Below are 17,806 nucleotides of genomic sequence, written 5' to 3'. Positions count from 1 at the left end.
TACTCAGAGCTGTTGGACTAGTGAGCAGGTGTTTTGAATGTTCCCCTCTGTTGTAGAACTATGACCTCAGCCAGCTCCGCTTCCCCGTCTACCGCTCACCACCACGGGAGTCTGAGGACCGTATTGAAGATGTGAGTGTTCCTGTATTGTTCTATAGTATGCATGTAGTATGAAGTATACAATTGTAGTAATGTAGTATCAGTGGTGGAAGAAGTACACAGTTCCTTTACTTAAGTAAAAGTAGAAATACCCAGATAAACGAGTACTCTGGTAAAAGTCCTCCATTCAATGTCTACTTAAGTAAAAGTGGAGTATTTGAATGTACTTAAGTATCTAAAGTAAAAGTATGCGTTCTACATGATGTCTGTGTATCCCAGTGCTTGGGAATCCTCAAACCATTGACCTCTAAAGGGCCGACAGAGGCCCCCGCTCCTCGCTCCCCGCTCGCTCCTCGCATGGTCGCCTCTGCCATCGGTGTGTGAGTGAATGGGTGAATGTGAGGAACAAAAATTGTAAAGCGCTTTGGATAAAAGCGCTATGTAAATGCACCATTTACCATTTAAAGGTGATGTTGAAGTGGTATGTGGTCCAGTTATGCTGCTCGGATTATGTCCTCTTGAAGTTGAAAGGTTTCTTCAAAGTAACTAGTAACTGATGGGTTCAGATAAATGTGGTGGAGTAAAAAGTACAATATTTCCTTTGAAATGTAGTATACATTTCAGTTTATAAAATGAAAATACGCAAAGTACAAGTAACTCAAAATTGTACTTAAGTACAGTTGTAACTGAGGGGTACAATTCCCTGACTGTATTGATAAGTATGGTATCATTAAACCACTACCGTCTTATGTACATTCCTACTGGCCATACAGTATACAGGTATCTAATGATGAACACTTCCCACAATGACTCGGTTCCACACAAAACTGGATTTAAGTATTTATTAGCAGCAAAAGGTACATAATATACTTTACTTTACTTTACTCTGGATGCGCTTATAAGGCAAAGGAATGTGCGTAGGCAAATCAATAACGAATGTCCATTCTCATATTACGCAGGAGATAATAATACAACCTGAATCTTAGGAATTATATCTATGGTACACTAGTAATATAGCGGGAGATACTGGTAGGGTCCCCCCGGTTGTAAGCCAGCAAGGGTAGAGGATTTGTCGGTAGTAGAGTCTGGGTCAACGATGATAAGGAGACTCCAAGTACAGGAGACGGTGCAATAAGATCTTGATCCGCAGACGAATACAGCTGTTCTCCGTAGCATGTAGCTCCACATGGAAGAAAGCTAGCCGGCCTCAGACTTCTGAGAGGCGGACTCGACGTGGCTCCTCACAGGGTAAATCCCACACACTTGTGGGTGTCGGCGATTCTCCGCTCCATTAATTACAGGACCAAAAGCAAATATAATCCAGCCGAAAAGGGCTATGCAGTCGTCGGTAGGTTATCCAGTGTACATAATCCACACGGTCCTCGTCTAGGGCCCCTCGGGTGAAAGCGCCATGGTAAGCAGCCCAGCCTGGATAAGCACTCTAGCTGATACGAGGAAACGTTGGTGATGCTGGTCACTGTAGAACTTTAGCCGCACGATACACTATACACAAATAGACTATTACTGACTTAATAGAATAGGTCGAACTCGACGGTACAGCGTTAAACTCTGACACTTCAGTTATTAATTCGCACACGGTCTCAATGCTCTATTTGGGGCCAAACAGGCCATACTTCACCGCACGTTGTAGCGTGGGTGAGGCTTCAACTTTTAGTTACTAAGTGCTTCTGTATTCACCTGCGCCGTATTTATACGCTTAGGTGAACAAACTAGTACCAGCTTTATTCCTGTCTCATATCCTTGCGCAGAACCGTTCATGTCCAGGCAAGTCCCCGGCGGTGACTTTGAACCAGACCTTGAAGGTATGGCCATGGCGCCTGTGGACCGCTGTCCAATAGGAGAATGAAATATTATGGTCTGTACTAGGCTAAAGGGATATTCCGTGTATATGTACAAGGAATATACAAGGGATATCAAACGATATACAAATATTATGCAATATATATCAATCAATAAATATATATATTCGGTTTAATCTGATCCTTCGTAACAGCCGCCTCCTAATTAGTCCCACCTAATTAGATAAGCAGAGACAGATTAACCGCACTGTCCACTACTCAATGTCTGTTGGGAGGGTAGGGCAGTTCACAAAGTCAGGGGGTCATGGTCGTCATCAATAGTATCGGGGAGCCTTGGCAACTCTATTAGCCTCGCCACGGGTCGGGTGTAGATCCGCCCTTGGACGAGCACTTCGGCTGCTCTGACCTTTCCGTCGGCACCGGTGATCACTTTGCTTACGCGGCCAGCCGGCCACATAGCTCGGGGTAGTGACTGGTCGATAATCATGACGACTGTTCCTTCTGTCAAATTGTCTCTCTCTTTCACCCATTTCTGGCGGGTCTGTAGAGACGGTAGATAGTGGAGTAGGAAGCTGTTCCAAAACTTGTCAGCCAATACTTGACTGTACCTCCACATTCTTCGGCCGTTCACTTCTTCAGGCCTGTACACTGTCTGTGGTAGCGCGGGGTCCAGCCGCCCCATCAAGAGAGTGTTGGGGGTGACTGGGTCGACATCTGCTACATCACTTGAGACGTAACCGAGGGGCTTTGAGTTCAATACTCCCTCGATCTCCGTGAGGACTGTCATTAGGACTTCTTCCGCCACGGTCTGGACCCCAAGCACGGCGTACAGGGCTGTCTTTATTGAACGTACTTCTCGTTCCCAAGTTCCACCGGAGTGAGGTGCATTCGGGGGATTAAACTGGAAATCAATCTGGTATGGAGCGAGGTGGGTCTTAAGTTCTGGGCCCATAGCTTGGAAGCTCTCTCTCAGCTCTCTTTCTCCGCCTTTGAAGTTTGTCCCGTGATCAGACAATAATATAGACGGTTTGCCTTTCCGCGATGTGAATCTTCGGAAGGCCATAAGGAATGAGTCTGTGCTCATGGTTGGAAGGAGTTCTATGTGCATCGCTCGGGTGGTCATGCATTTGAATACAATACCCCACCGCTTCTCGGTCCCTCTTCCTTTCTTTACATACAGCGGGCCGAAACAGTCCATACCGGTGGAGTGAAAAGGCTTGTCGCCGAGTCGGAGGCGACAGGGAGGTAGGTCAGCCATCCGGGGTATACTGGGCTGTGCTCCCCATTTACGACAGTCTAGACAAGTCCGCTGGAAACGTCGTACTGCTTCTCTCCCTTGCAGAATCCAATAACGACGTCTGATCTCCGCGAAGACTCTCTCTGCCCCGGCGTGATGCACGTCCTCGTCGTATTTCTTTATGATAAGCTCTGTGACCTTGTGTCGGCTGTTTAAGACTATCGGGTACTTGACGTCATCCGGTAAGTCTGGAGCTCTCCTCTGGTCGTCGGGCTCAGGGTCGCTTGATCGGGTAGGGGAGGGTGCCCTTGACCCTTGTCTTGACGAGGCCCTGGAGCCCCGTGCGGAGGGAGGGGGGGTTGCCCTGGTAATCAGCTGCTCCATTATCTGCGCTTGTAATCGGTCGCGCTCGGCTTCGCGCTTGGTGAGAGCGAGGTCGCGCTCTGCTTCTCTTTGGGCACCGGCAGCGGCGCGCTGGGCTTCGGCGGCGGCGCGCTGGGCTTCGGCGCGGTCTCTTCCCATATTCTCTTCCGTCTGAAGGCGTCTAATCTCTAGACGCGTACGGTCTTCGTCACTCCGTTGCTGCGCTTGAAGGCGTTCTCTTTCCATGGAAGAATGTTCGCGCTCACTAAGCGTCTGTGCTTGGAGTCGATCGCGCTCGGTTGAGGCTGCCAGGCTGGCGAGGAAGGCCTGCGCCAGCATCTTGTCCGCCTCGCTGGGGGAAGACGCTGGTTGAGGTGATCCGCTCCTGGTAGTACTCGTTGGAGATCCGTTCTCCTGTGGCGAATCGAGGAGATCCATCTCCGGCGTGCTCGTCCCTTCTTGTAGTGGGTCGAGTTCCATCCCTGGAGGGCTTTCTTTATCCTGGAGCTCTCCGGGGACTACTTCTTCGGTCTTGGCGGGGGGTAAAGTCATGTCAGGTCCCTCCTGGTCCCCACCGTGAGCTTGGTCAGTTACGTTAGAACCCACTAGGGTCTCTATTGGCGGGGTAGCCTGGTCGGTAGGGTCGGACATAATTTTACTATCTACTTTTTCCGCGTTTACCGTCTGTAGAAAGCTAGGTAGTATACTGGCAACGTAATCCTCTAAGTACTGAGGTGTCTGCCGTCTACGCTGCGGGCGATCTATTTTAGGAGAACCGTTTTGTGGAGTGTTCATCATTGGCCATGTCAATATTAATACCACTATATTAATATTACGCTAGTTACCCTCCGGCTCGAAGGACCAATTGTAACTGAGGGGTACAATTCCCTGACTGTATTGATAAGTATGGTATCATTAAACCACTACCGTCTTATGTACATTCCTACTGGCCATACAGTACACAGGTATCTAATGATTAACACTTCCCACAATGACTCGGTTCCACACAAAACTGGATTTAAGTATTTATTAGCAGCAAAAGGTACATAATATACTTTACTTTACTTTACTCTGGATGCGCTTATAAGGCAAAGGAATGTGCGTAGGCAAATCAATAACGAATGTCCATTCTCATATTACGCAGGAGATAATAATACAACCTGAATCTTAGGAATTATATCTATGGTACACTAGTAATATAGCGGGAGATACTGGTAGGGTCCCCCCGGTTGTAAGCCAGCAAGGGTAGAGGATTTGTCGGTAGTAGAGTCTGGGTCAACGATGATAAGGAGACTCCAAGTACAGGAGACGGTGCAATAAGATCTTGATCCGCAGACGAATACAGCTGTTCTCCGTAGCATGTAGCTCCACATGGAAGAAAGCTAGCCGGCCTCAGACTTCTGAGAGGCGGACTCGACGTGGCTCCTCACAGGGTAAATCCCACACACTTGTGGGTGTCGGCGATTCTCCGCTCCATTAATTACAGGACCAAAAGCAAATATAATCCAGCCGAAAAGGGCTATGCAGTCGTCGGTAGGTTATCCAGTGTACATAATCCACACGGTCCTCGTCTAGGGCCCCTCGGGTGAAAGCGCCATGGTAAGCAGCCCAGCCTGGATAAGCACTCTAGCTGATACGAGGAAACGTTGGTGATGCTGGTCACTGTAGAACTTTAGCCGCACGATACACTATACACAAATAGACTATTACTGACTTAATAGAATAGGTCGAACTCGACGGTACAGCGTTAAACTCTGACACTTCAGTTATTAATTCGCATGCGGTCTCAATGCTCTATTTGGGGCCAAACAGGCCATACTTCACCGCACGTTGTAGCGTGGGTGAGGCTTCAACTTTTAGTTACTAAGTGCTTCTGTATTCACCTGCGCCGTATTTATACGCTTAGGTGAACAAACTAGTACCAGCTTTATTCCTGTCTCATATCCTTGCGCAGAACCGTTCATGTCCAGGCAAGTCCCCGGCGGTGACTTTGAACCAGACCTTGAAGGTATGGCCATGGCGCCTGTGGACCGCTGTCCAATAGGAGAATGAAATATTATGGTCTGTACTAGGCTAAAGGGATATTCCGTGTATATGTACAAGGAATATACAAGGGATATCAAACGATATACAAATATTATGCAATATATATCAATCAATAAATATATATATTCGGTTTAATCTGATCCTTCGTAACAACAGTACTTGTGTAAAAATACTTAGTTATTTTTTTTTTATACAATTTCATTCCAAAACGAGATTTCCAGCATTTGGACATTTTGACACATGGATTTTGTGACTCCTCATGGGACACTATTGAAGTTATTATTAGCTATTGAAATCTACCAACACACTTTCTCTCTCTCTATCTTTCTATCCCACACACATGCACACAAATGCATACACATAACCTTCAACTTGTACACACACATGCACACACATAGCCTTCTCATAGTCTGCATATCAAATCTATAACTCATAGTCTGCATATCATATCTATAACTCATAGTCTGTACGTCATGGTGCCACTTTGTTTGGCCTACTTTCCTGTATAAATGCATAGCTTGCCATCTTTAGAGATCTAGGCTGTAGGACCATTGCTGTAACCTTTAGGTCTGTCATGTCAATCTGTCAGTCGACTCTATCCTTAATCAAAGACTGCTGTCCGCCTCCACAAATAATCTGGTCAAATGATTCCACATCAGTTATCAAATTATGAAAATAAGGTAGCAGTTTTCTTTAAAAACAGGTGTATATCATATTCATATGTGTTAAAAGCAGTGGTGCGTTATTGAAATCATCTGGGGTGACACGCACCACGTGCACGCTCGCTCCCGGCGCGTGCGCGCGCTCCCGCGAATGCGCATTTAATGTCCCCTCGCTTGGGCACAGACTAAAGACAGTGCCTAATTGCCTCTACGAATGGAATGTAACACGTCTTCACAACAAGTTAGGTGTGAATGTGTCTGAGAACGTATTTAACACACCTGACGACCGGCGCTATTGATATGCAAATAGTGAGTGAGCTTGCACACCGTGCTACCCCGTCCCATGAACAACGCATGCCTGGTTAAAAGAAGATATGATGAGATAGATGGAAGTCTAATTCTACCCGAGATGGGGACGTTTCATTGTGTGACGTGATGATTGTGTAGCTAATACGACGCTTCTCTCCCAGAACGACCGTCTCCTGGTGTTTGACTACGAAGGCGAGGGCTCCAACGCCGGCTCCCTCAGCACCATCTACTCCTCCAGCTCAGAGGAGGAGCCGGATTACGGGCGCCTGCGCGGCTGGGGGCCACGCTTCAGCAGGCTGGCCGACCTGTACACCACTCAGGCCGAGGAGGAGGACGATGACGACACAGACACACTGCCAGGGAAAACAGGACTGGACACCACACAGTATCGTATTCGTCCCCCGTTTGGATGTCTTTGAACAATATATATCTGGAAAAGTAATACTTCGAACGGAAGACACCTGTTGATTTTGGTGACCCTATGACCTTTTCCTCTAATGCCACCATCAGGCCAAACTTTCAGTTTTCAAATGAGCGTATCTTGTTAGTCACACAACTACAAGAATGCACACGGTGCAGACCTCCACCCACTTTGCCATAACTCACATGCAACACTTTACTGGGTAGACGACACAAGAGTTGATGTTGCAACATTTATTTCTGCCTATAGATCATTATGGCGGGCACACACTCATGCCGCACAGGGTCACCCAGATTAACTCTCCCCCTAGGGGTCATGAATATTCCCAGCAAATCTTCTGACAGTACAACTAAGCGTGCCGAAGTGTCCTTGAGCAAGACACTTAACCCCTAACTCAGTGGTCACCAACCCGTCGATCTTGATCGACTGGTCGATCTTTGAGACCTTCCCTGTAGATCTTTCCCTGAAAAAAAAATGTCAAAAAATGTCAAAAAATTCAATAAAAGTATCTTTCCCTGAGAGTCCACATTACAGTTCTACTTTTGTTTTGATGTGAAAAGTGATGCTGCATAAGATGACTGCAATTAGCACTGACTGAGAAAGTACACATTACAGTTCTACTTTATAAAATGCTAATTGTAAATATGTTTGTCAATGTTAATAATATGAGAAAGTCCACATTACAGTTCTACTTTTGTTTTGATGTGAAAAGTGATGCTGCATATTAAGTACAGTAAAAAGCTCAGAAATCGAGAATGAATGCGTTTATTTAAACTGTTATTAACAGATTGCAGAATGGGTACAATACAGTACGGCTCAATACACACAATTGTTAAGAGGATGCAGACCAGAGAAAGACTTTCGTCTTGTTTACATCAGGGTCCCCCGATTTCAATTCATAATGACATTTATGACATACTCAATATACAGATATAAAAATCTAATCTAATAATCTAATCTAAACTAATCATGACATTTATGACATACATATATGCAGTACTGTTACATTTGTGACATACAAGATATGCAAATATACAGTACTGTTAAACAGAGATCCTAATAGTAAATATATACAAGGGGGAGGGAACTGTACATTATGATGAATTGAAAATGGGGGACCCTGTCCCTGATGTAAACAAGACGGACGTCTTTCTCTGGTCTGCATCCCCCCAACAATTGTGTGTATTGAGCTGTACTGCAGATTTTGACAACAAAATTAACAATATGATGCCGCAAGTTCTGTTATATTTCAATTGCCTTACTTATTTACATAATAAATATAAGGTAACGTATACTTTTGCTATGCTATCTCTGGTCGATTTGTATTTGATTTAGAATAGTACGCAATAGCCTATATTCACCAGCAGGTGGCAGTACTACCAGAGCTCTATAATAACGTAATCTTCAGAAGAAGAATAAATCCAGGAAATGACGCATTCACAAAACCAAAACAGTTAATGTTGACAGTTCGGCAGCACACCCTCTCAACTTATTTACAAACGGCCAAGAGAACGCTATAGAAATGCAACAACAAATGGCAGAAATAATCGCTACCATTTAGTCCATATATTTTGGAATGCCCGTGCAGTGGACCAATGATGATTGCTGATCAGAGATAAGCGGTTTATTTGACCAGCATAGATAGCTGCAGTCTTTTTAGCATAACTTAGCCAAACGTCATCATCCAGATCTATGGGCTGAACATCACCATATATAGGTGCCTTTGGAGCTGCAGAGTGCAGACCTGAGACCTCCTTCTCTGGTGAAATGTAACGATGTATTACTCCCTCAGTGCCTTAGCTAGCTAACTTAAGTATAATATTTCTTTTTATTTATTTATTATTATTATATTTATCATTCCATTTGGGCTGTGGGGGTGCTTAATGTCTGAAGGAGTCGACTGAAGGCTTCTTGTCCTCTGGTTGTAAGAGGGTAGGCAATAAGTTACAAAAATCTAGCTGTGCAACATCAAGTCATCAAGCCGAAACCACCAAACCACTAGCCAGGTAAATATGTCATCTGACCAAATTATTGCAATCGTCATGGATGACAAAACCTATGAGGTAAACAAAAGGAAGCTCATTGAAAAAAGTGATTACTTTAGTGCATTGTATAGTTCTGGCATGCGAGAGTCCACAGGGGACTCTGTGCAGCTGCAAGCCGGGCTCAGTGTCCCGGGGCTGGAGCTGGTGCTGGAGTTCATCAACACGTCCAAAGTGCAGGTCGTCAACGAGACACTCGAAGACCTGATCGAGGCGGCCTCTTTCCTGCAAGTCACGTCCATCCTCAAGCTCCTCTCCTCGGAGATCAGGCTGGAGAACTGCGTGGAGCTCTACGGTCTCTCCGGAGTCTACGGGACCCATGACCTGCGGGAAGCCTGCCTGAGGTACATGGCCTGCTACTACCACGCGATGCTGAGGCGGCCGGAGTTCAGCAGTTTGCCCTCTGCCCTGCGAGACCAGGTCCGGGAGATGCGCATGAAAGGCACGGCCACCCTGGTGGCCATCGGAGACTTCGCCTGTCTGGCGCTGGACGTCCCCGAGCAGGAGGAGCCCTGGTCCATGCTGAGGTACGGGGACTTGGAGCAGCGTTGGAAGCCCCTGGCGAACAACCTCCCCCCGGACATGATCAACGTCAGAGGCTATGGCTCTGCGGTCCTAGACAACTATCTGTTTGTGGTCGGTGGATACAGGATGACGGGCCAGGAGATCTCTGTGGCACACTGCTACAACCCCTGTAGAAACCAATGGAACCACATCGCTCCTTTGAACCAGAAGAGGTAGGCCTAGATCGACCTTTGACCCGAACACCAGAGATGCACCGATATATATACAGTATATCAGGCCGACGCCAGGCTAAAAGCAGGGTATATCTGGAGAAGTTCCCATCTATACTAAAACCAGACACCGAGAGCTATGTGTGCACCGCGTTGGAAATCAACAATGCGTATTAACAATGCTCTCTTGTGCCAGAAACACAGAATGTCAAGTCACTTACTAAGTATTTCTGGCACACGGAAGCATTGTTAGATCTCTTAAATAATGGAGACAGTGTTCTAGTTAATTTTTGTGCTGTGAATCCAAGCTTATTGTACTTCTTCAGTAAAAGTAATGGATTGTATCCGTAGCCGATACTTAAAATTAAGGACTCCGAATGAGTATATTGACAGTGGGAAAAAGTGGTATCTGATTGTGTTGGTGCATCATCCGTACTGTACACATGATCCAGTGCACCCAAATATGTTAAATGTTAAAGGGACACAATAACATTATGGGAAATGCGCTTTAATACCGTCCTTCTCCAGAGTCTGACAAGAAGATAGATAGAGATACCAATTTTCTCTCTGCATTCAGTAGAAAGTCAAGTTTTAAGCTAGGCTAGTGGTCTGTAACCGCTTTCATTCATTTGTGCTAAGCTAGCCTAGCTTTCTACTGAACGCACAGAGGGAGAGGGAATTGGTATCTATCTTCTCGTCTGACTCTGGAGAAGATGATAATGTTGGCGTGTTCCTTTTTAAGTACTTTTTCAGTTACTTAAAATAACTATATCTGCAGCAGCTGATACTTAAAAATTAAGGACTCAGAATTTGTATATTGACAGTGGAACAAAAGTGGAATCTGATGGTGTTGTTGGTGCATCCATACTGTACACATATCCTTCTACAGTCCAATGCACCCAAATCTGTTAAAAATTCAGAGCCGACTGTGAGTTGACATCATCTGCTCGCAGGTCCAACTTCAAACTGCTGGCGGTGCGAGGGAAGCTTTACGCCGTGGGAGGCCACTCAGGCCACCAGTGTCTGGGGACGGTGGAGTGCTACAGCCCGGAGCAGGACTGGTGGACCCCTGTGTCCTCCATGCCAGACCCCCTGGCCGAGTTCTCCGCCTGCGAGTGCCGGGGCCTGATCTACGTCATGGGAGGTTACACCTCTAGAGGTTGGTATGATCTACGTCATAATAATAATAATAATAATAATACATCTATTTTATATAGCGCTTTTCCAGGTGCTCAAAGACGCTTTACATGGGCAGGAGAGACAAACTATGGCAAAACAAAAAAAAACAGAACAAAAATAATACATGACAAAAATAAAATAACACCGACAGAATTAGAGGTCAAAAGCAAGATTGAAAAGGTGAGTTTTGAGGGCTGATTTAAAAGATGTCAGGGTGTTTGCATCACGGATATGGCTGGGGAGGGCATTCCAGAGGGAGGGGGTAGCAGCAGCGAAGGCCCTGTCGCCCCAGGTCCGGAGCCTGGTCGTGGGAGGTGTTAGGAGGTTGGCATCTGCAGACCTAAGGCGACGGGTGGGCGTGTGACGGTGGAGGAGGTCGGACAGGTAGGGAGGGGCAAGGTTGTTGAGGGCTTTGAATGTGATGAGTAGTATTTTAAAATGTATCCTGTATTTGATTGGAAGCCAGTGGAGGTCGTGGAGGACAGGGGTGATGTGATCAGAGCGACGGGTGGAGGTGAGCATGCGGGCAGCAGAGTTTTGGACATATTGGAGTTTATTGAGGATAGTGTTTGGTGAGCCGTAGAGGATGCTGTTGCAGTAATCTAGTCGTGATGATATGAATGCATGAACCAGTGTTTCAGCAGCGGAGAGTGATAGGGAGGGGCGGAGACGAGCAATGTTCCGGAGGTGGTAGAAGGCCGATTTGGTTATGTGGTTCACATGGCGGAGGAAAGAAAGGGTGGGGTCCAGGATGATGCCAAGGTTACGGACGTGAGTGGAGGGGGTGACAATGGTACCATCAATATTTAGGGTGAAATCCTGGGTGTGGCTGGTGAGGGATTTTGGACCGATAATGATGATTTCTGATTTATTGCAGTTTAGTTTAAGAAAGTTATTTTGCATCCATGTTTTGATGTCTGTGAGGCAGGTGCTGAGGGTGGAGAGAGTGGCTGGAGTGATAGTCTTGGTGGAGAGGTAGAGCTGAGTGTCGTCTGCATAACAGTGAAAACGCAGGCCATGTTGGCGGAGAATCAGACCAAGTGGAAGGATGTAGAGGATGAAGAGCAGGGGACCAAGTACTGAGCCTTGGGGGACACCATGAGTGATGGGGGCAGTGGGGGATTTGCAGTTGTTGATAGAGATGAATTGGTGCCTGTGTGAGAGGTATGATTGGAGCAAGGTGAGGGGGATTCCGGAGATGCCAACGGAGGACTGGAGACGAGTGATGAGGATGGGGTGACTGATGGTGTCAAAAGCAGCGCTGAGGTCTAGGAGAATGAGGATGGAGAGGGAACCAGAGTCGGCAGAGAGGAGTATGTCGTTGGTGACCTTTAGAAGAGCAGTTTCGGTGCTGTGTTTGGTGCGGAATCCGGATTGAAATGTATCATAAAGGTTATTGTTGTCGAGGTAGGATTTTAATTGGGAGGCAATGGCTCGCTCAATTATTTTTGAGAGGAAGGGGAGGTTGGAAATGGGGCGGAAATTATCAAGGGTTTCAGGGTTGAGACCGGGTTTTTTTAGTAAGGGGGTGACGGAAGCAATTTTGAGGGCGGGGGGGAAATAGGCCAGTGGTCAGAGAGGTGTTTACGATGGAGGTGATTAGGGGAGAAAGGGCAGGGAGACGAGCCTTGACTAGGATGGAGGGGATAGGGTCCAGGATGCAGGTAGAAGTTTTCATTGTAGAGAGAATGGAGGATAGGTCCGATGCAGTGATTTCAGTGAAGGATGTAAAAGGTGGGTTGGGCGGTGGAGAGGGGGTTGAATCCGGAGGGGAGATAGTGTTGGCGGAGGCAATTGTTAGTTGGGTGTGGATTTTGTCAATTTTTGTTTGGAGATGTGACAGATAGGAGACACATTTACTGACAGTGAAGGAACAGGAGATTGTGTCAGAGGGTTTAAGAAGTGTGTTGATGGTGGAAAACAGAGGGAGGTTACACCTCTAGAGGTTGGTATGATCTACGTCATGGGAGGTTACACCTCTAGAGGTTGGTATGGTCGACACTGAAGGTCGACATTATTTTCCAGCCGGGTAGAATGTGAACAAATACTGTACATATTTATTTGATCAGTTACTAGGGCTGGGCGATTAATCGATATTTCGATTAATTCGAATGAATGATTTAGGACGATTTTGAAAAATTTAAATCGATTTTCAAAATCTTTATCTTTTTTTTCTTTTTCTTTTTTAATAGTCACCTTTTATTTGACAAAAAGTGATGTTTGGTGAAAAGTTAGATTTGCACTTTATTAATCCCAATAGAGAAATTCATTCTTGTTTGATGATCAAGAGGCACCTTTTATTTGTTTTAAGTGAAGTTTGGTGAAAAAGCAAGTTATTGCACTATTAATCCCAATAGGGACATTCATCTTTGTTTGATCAAGAGTAACCTTTTATATTATATATATATATATATTATAAAAAAATTAAGTGAAGATTGGTGAAAGTTAGGTTTGCACTTCAATCCCAATAGGGACATTCATCTTGGTTTGATAATTTTTTTGTGTAAAATAAAAAATAATATTTGTTTTGCTCAAGAGAAAAAAATTGATTAAAATCGTAAATCAGATTTATAAAAAAAAAAAAAAAAAAAAAAATCTGGGATTTTATTTTGAGGCCATATCGCCCCCAGCCCTATCAGTTACTATGAATCAGGGTTTGCCTCAAAACCTTTGGCACATGGGAGGAGGGCCAACGGCCGCAATGTATCACGGGTGGCGGGCAGTCTAAACAAATGTGCCTATTATATGTTTGTGTTATTATTCAGTTGAACGTCACAGCCAGACACGTTACAAGTGCGTTTGTACTGTACCTTGTAATAGTCAAGTTACTTTAAGAATCCCTTCTCGTGTAGTAGTAGTGTAAAGTGTGTCAAAATAGATCAAAACTAAATGTCTAATAATTCTCTGGAACCCTCTGGAGGGTATAATAATGTCGTGGGGCCACATCTGTCCCACGGGGGGCCTCACTTTGGGGCCACATCTGTCCCACGGGGGGCCTCACTTTGGGGCCACATCTGTCCCACGGGGGGCCTCACTTTGGGGCCACATCTGTCCCACGGGGGGCCTCACTTTGGGGCCACATCTGTCCCACGGGGGGCCTCACTTTGGGGCCACATCTGTCCCACGGGGGGCCTCACTTTGGGGCCACATCTGTCCCACGGGGGGCCTCACTTTGGGGCCACATCTGTCCCACGGGGGGCCTCACTTTGGAGCCACATCTGTCCCACGGGGGGCCTCACTTTGGGGCCACATCTGTCCCACGGGGGGCCTCACTTTGGGGCCACATCTGTCCCACGGGGGGCCTCACTTTGGGGCCGTCCTGCTGTAAACCACCGAAGACCCCGTGCCGCCACTGTGGTCAGCTGCCGTGTTTTATTAAAAGTATGCTGTTTCTGTTCGTCCCACAGACCGGAACACAAGCGTCCTTCGCTACTGCCCGTCCTCCGACACCTGGACGGTGTTCCGCTCCTGCCCGGCGCACGTCCGCAAGCAGCAGATGCTCTCGGTGGAGGACACCATCTACCTGGTGGGCGGCTACACGCACCAGCTGGAGCCGGACCGGCGGTGGCGGCCCAGCCAGACGGAGGACACGCTGACGGTGCAGTCGTACAACGTGGCCACGGGGGAGTGGCTCCGGCTGAAGGAGAACACGTCCAAGACGGGCCTGAATCTGACCTGCGCGCTGCACAACGACGGCGTCTACATCATGAGCCGCGACGTCAGCCCGGCGCCCGCCAGCCCGGCGCACCGGGTCTTCCTCAAGTACAACGTCTTCTCGGACGCCTGGGAGGCCTTCCGACGGATCCCGGCGCTGGGCCAGAACATGCTCCTCTGCTCCCTCTACCTGCCCGGCGCGCTGTGACCGACCACAGAGGGGCGGAGGACGCTGAGAGTGACTGCGGTGCCACCCTGTGGCCACTGGCGACGTAGCATGGTAAAAACGGCATGCTCGTCAGATTATGTGGGTCGTGATACATTCCTGATATTTACCCTGCAATAGGTGGGATTCGCACAAATGTTTATTCACTACCGACCTTAAAAGCTACTGCGAATATCTCTGAAACTGAACACGTGTCTATTGTTATGGCCTAACGGATACAGATGAAAACATGGCTTTGGTTTTACACTGGCACTATTGAGAGATTCAAAGTTGTTGTTTTTTTCACTACGGTATAACATGTAAAAAAAATTATTTTTGAATTAGTGCACATGTAGGCACATTAGTGATTTATCAACTAAACAGACCAGTCATCTCCACCTATTATTGACTGGTCATTTAGAAACCGTTAGTCTGAAAGTCATACCTCTCTAATACATTAGCGCGGCAAAACACACAAGTAGTAAACTATGATGAGTTCTGGCTTTGCAGCTTGTCCCAACAGTACCGAGTGGGGCTGGGTGGGTGATAATATACATCACGATATTATCTGTTCACGTGGCCAAAACTACAAGATATATGATCAAATTGCTGTTCATCACGCTGAACTGCATGATGATGCAAGATCTCATTTTGAGAGAGATTTTAGTTAAAGGATCAATAGGCAGCTGCCGATCTTTGGCAACATTTTAGATTTCTTATTGTATCTCAACAGTATTTGATAGTACTCAAGAAATAAGATGTTCGACACCGGAAAAAAAAATTATCTGTCGTTCCAGTAAGGGCAATGGCATCCAATCAAACCAATGACCAAGTCAAATGATTGGAACGAGCGAGCTGTCTATCAAACCCTCTAGTGACACACGTGCTTGTTATGTGCACAACAGTTGCGTGTGTACACAAGGGCCTGCACATAGCCGCCTGCTAGCTACCCAGTGGGGCATGGCTTTGGAAGCGTTCTGATTGGGAAGGGGAGTTGTCAAATTTGGTTTAAGGATTTGAAAATATTTCTTATATATTTCTTATAATATATGTTCTGCCCCAAATTCTGTGCAATATAATATAATAATAATATCATCTCATCACGATATGATACGATAAACTTAATAATAATATTCATAATATTGAATTATCACCCAACTCTACAACCAAGTACCTCTGTCACAACATTAATTAAAACTATCCTGAATGTGGACGGTGAAGGCTGAAACACAAGGCAGGCAGGGTCGTCTTCTGACTCCAAAAAAATATATAATTAAAATGTTCTCTAAGAGTGAAATATCACTTCAAGAACTTATTGTTTGAACAGGTAATTATTAGACAAAGTACCATTAGATGTGAGGTGACTGAGAAGGAGCTTGGCATCGATTACACTTACAAAGTCTTATTTTTCAAGGATACACTATGCAAAGCTACAGCCCAGGTCCCTTAATGGATATATGCCTTCAGCACCCAGAGTTTTTTATGCTTCATACACTCGACCGATTTCAATGGCCAATACAGATATAATGATTTTCTTTTGCATCTGATAAAGTACAACAGTCTAATAATAACACATGAGACACAAAACATTTCTCTTCTTTTCTTTAGTAAGTAAATGTATCGAACAAAATAAACGGATTGAAAATAGGAATCCCAAAATATATATCAAATTAGACTTTATACGAGATTAACACAAGGGGCGAGCGCTAGACCACTTTTGATAATCAGAGCGTACGCCGTTATCAGCCGATGTCTTTTATTTCCAAATGCCAGATATTGGCCGGACCTGACCGATGACTCTTATCACTAGAAAGAAGCACAAATTGCAAGACTGTGCGCGGCTGAGTGGTGCAGTGGGCAAGGCGCTCGCCACTAACGCAGGAGATGCTGGTATCGAGCCCAGCTCTCGGCGTTGCTACCGGCTGGCCGGCCGTCATACTAACACAATTGGCAGTGTTAGAGGGTGGGAAAGCCGGTGGGTGGGGATTGGACATTGTGGACAGCGACTCCTACAGGTCGGTTTGGTGACGCCGGTGCGGCGGAAACAGGAAGTATCGGGGGCAGCGTGAGCCTCCCACGCGTTACTCCTCGCCACTGAGAGTTCGAGCTGCTGCGGTGAAAAGATGCGACAGGCTGCCTCCTCGTGTACCGGAGGGGACACGTGATGCAAGGCTTCTATCCTCACTACAGCCGACCAGTGGGAGGCATAGTCTAGCAACGTTCAAGACAGGGGAGGGAAGAATTGGAAATACGAAATTGGGATGGGAGGAAAATAGAAAATGGGGAGAAAAAGTGGATCCAAAAAAGAATTTGCAAGACTGTTAAATAACCAGCAACTGACAAACCGCTGTGTTTTCTTTCGTTTCTCACTGCTGAATTAGAATTTTCATTAAGGTACTCTGCAGTTCACCGTCTTCTCTGCAGTTCACTAAGGAGAACGGATGTACAGAAAATTACTTTAGGCATCTGTACGACTTTAGGCATCTGTATGATTTAAATCCTGTGAAAATATAGCACTTACAAATGCAATTCTTTGTACTGAGGAAACGTGTGCCGTTTCATGTTTTACGTTTATGTCGTCTGTCACTCGCTTGTTCTGACACATGCCATGGAAAGTTATTGAGTCGCGACAATAAAGAAAAGATTCAGGGACGTGCTGTTGCCATTCATTCTTCTAACTGGAAAAATAGATAACCGATAAGAAAATATATACATATTATAAATAGTTTGATTAGATCTCTGCTTGGAGAATGGGGTTGTGATCCTTAAAGGGGCACTTCACCAAAAAACTAGATTTATTTTGCACATAATCTCGCACACAAAATGTCCACAGCAGCTAAACATTGATTAAAAGAACACGCCAACATTCAGCTATCTGGCTGCATGTTAGCCTAGCTTAGCACAATGAATGGAAGCGGACATGTACGGGTAGCCTTCAGGAGAGGTGTTAGTTGGACAAATGCGTAGGCTACCCGTACATGTCCGCTTCCATTCATTGTGCTAAGCTAGGCTAACATGCAGCCAGATCGCTTTCTA

General features: G+C 46.0%; 1 protein-coding gene across 1 annotated transcript; it reads left to right on the top strand.

The window, feature by feature from the left end:
- Window positions 1–8,415: 8,415 nt before the first annotated feature.
- On the top strand, window positions 8,416–17,414 carry klhl42 (kelch-like family, member 42). Its single transcript, XM_084330054.1, has 3 exons — window positions 8,416–9,735; window positions 10,686–10,891; window positions 14,319–17,414. The coding sequence occupies exons 1-3, from the start codon at window positions 8,969–8,971 to the stop codon at window positions 14,771–14,773; spliced, it is 1,428 nt and encodes a 475-aa protein (XP_084186180.1). The 5' UTR covers window positions 8,416–8,968; the 3' UTR covers window positions 14,774–17,414.
- Window positions 17,415–17,806: the final 392 nt, after the last annotated feature.

Source organism: Notolepis coatsorum, assembly GCF_963971535.1.
Source record: "Notolepis coatsorum genome assembly, chromosome: 15".
Classification (NCBI taxonomy): domain Eukaryota; kingdom Metazoa; phylum Chordata; class Actinopteri; order Aulopiformes; family Paralepididae; genus Notolepis; species Notolepis coatsorum.
Note: the sequence above shows the minus strand (reverse complement) of the source record. Positions and strands in the feature narration are given on the sequence as shown.

What these genes read in the sequence shown, in the direction of transcription:
- klhl42 (XM_084330054.1), top strand. Translation starts at nt 8,969, where the DNA reads ATGTCATCTGACCAAATTATTGCAATCGTCATGGATGACAAAACCTAT. An exon ending in GCTCCTTTGAACCAGAAGAG is followed by an intron (nt 9,736 to 10,685) that starts GTAGGCCTAGAT and finishes ATCTGCTCGCAG; the next exon opens with GTCCAACTTCAAACTGCTGG. An exon ending in GGGAGGTTACACCTCTAGAG is followed by an intron (nt 10,892 to 14,318) that starts GTTGGTATGATC and finishes TTCGTCCCACAG; the next exon opens with ACCGGAACACAAGCGTCCTT.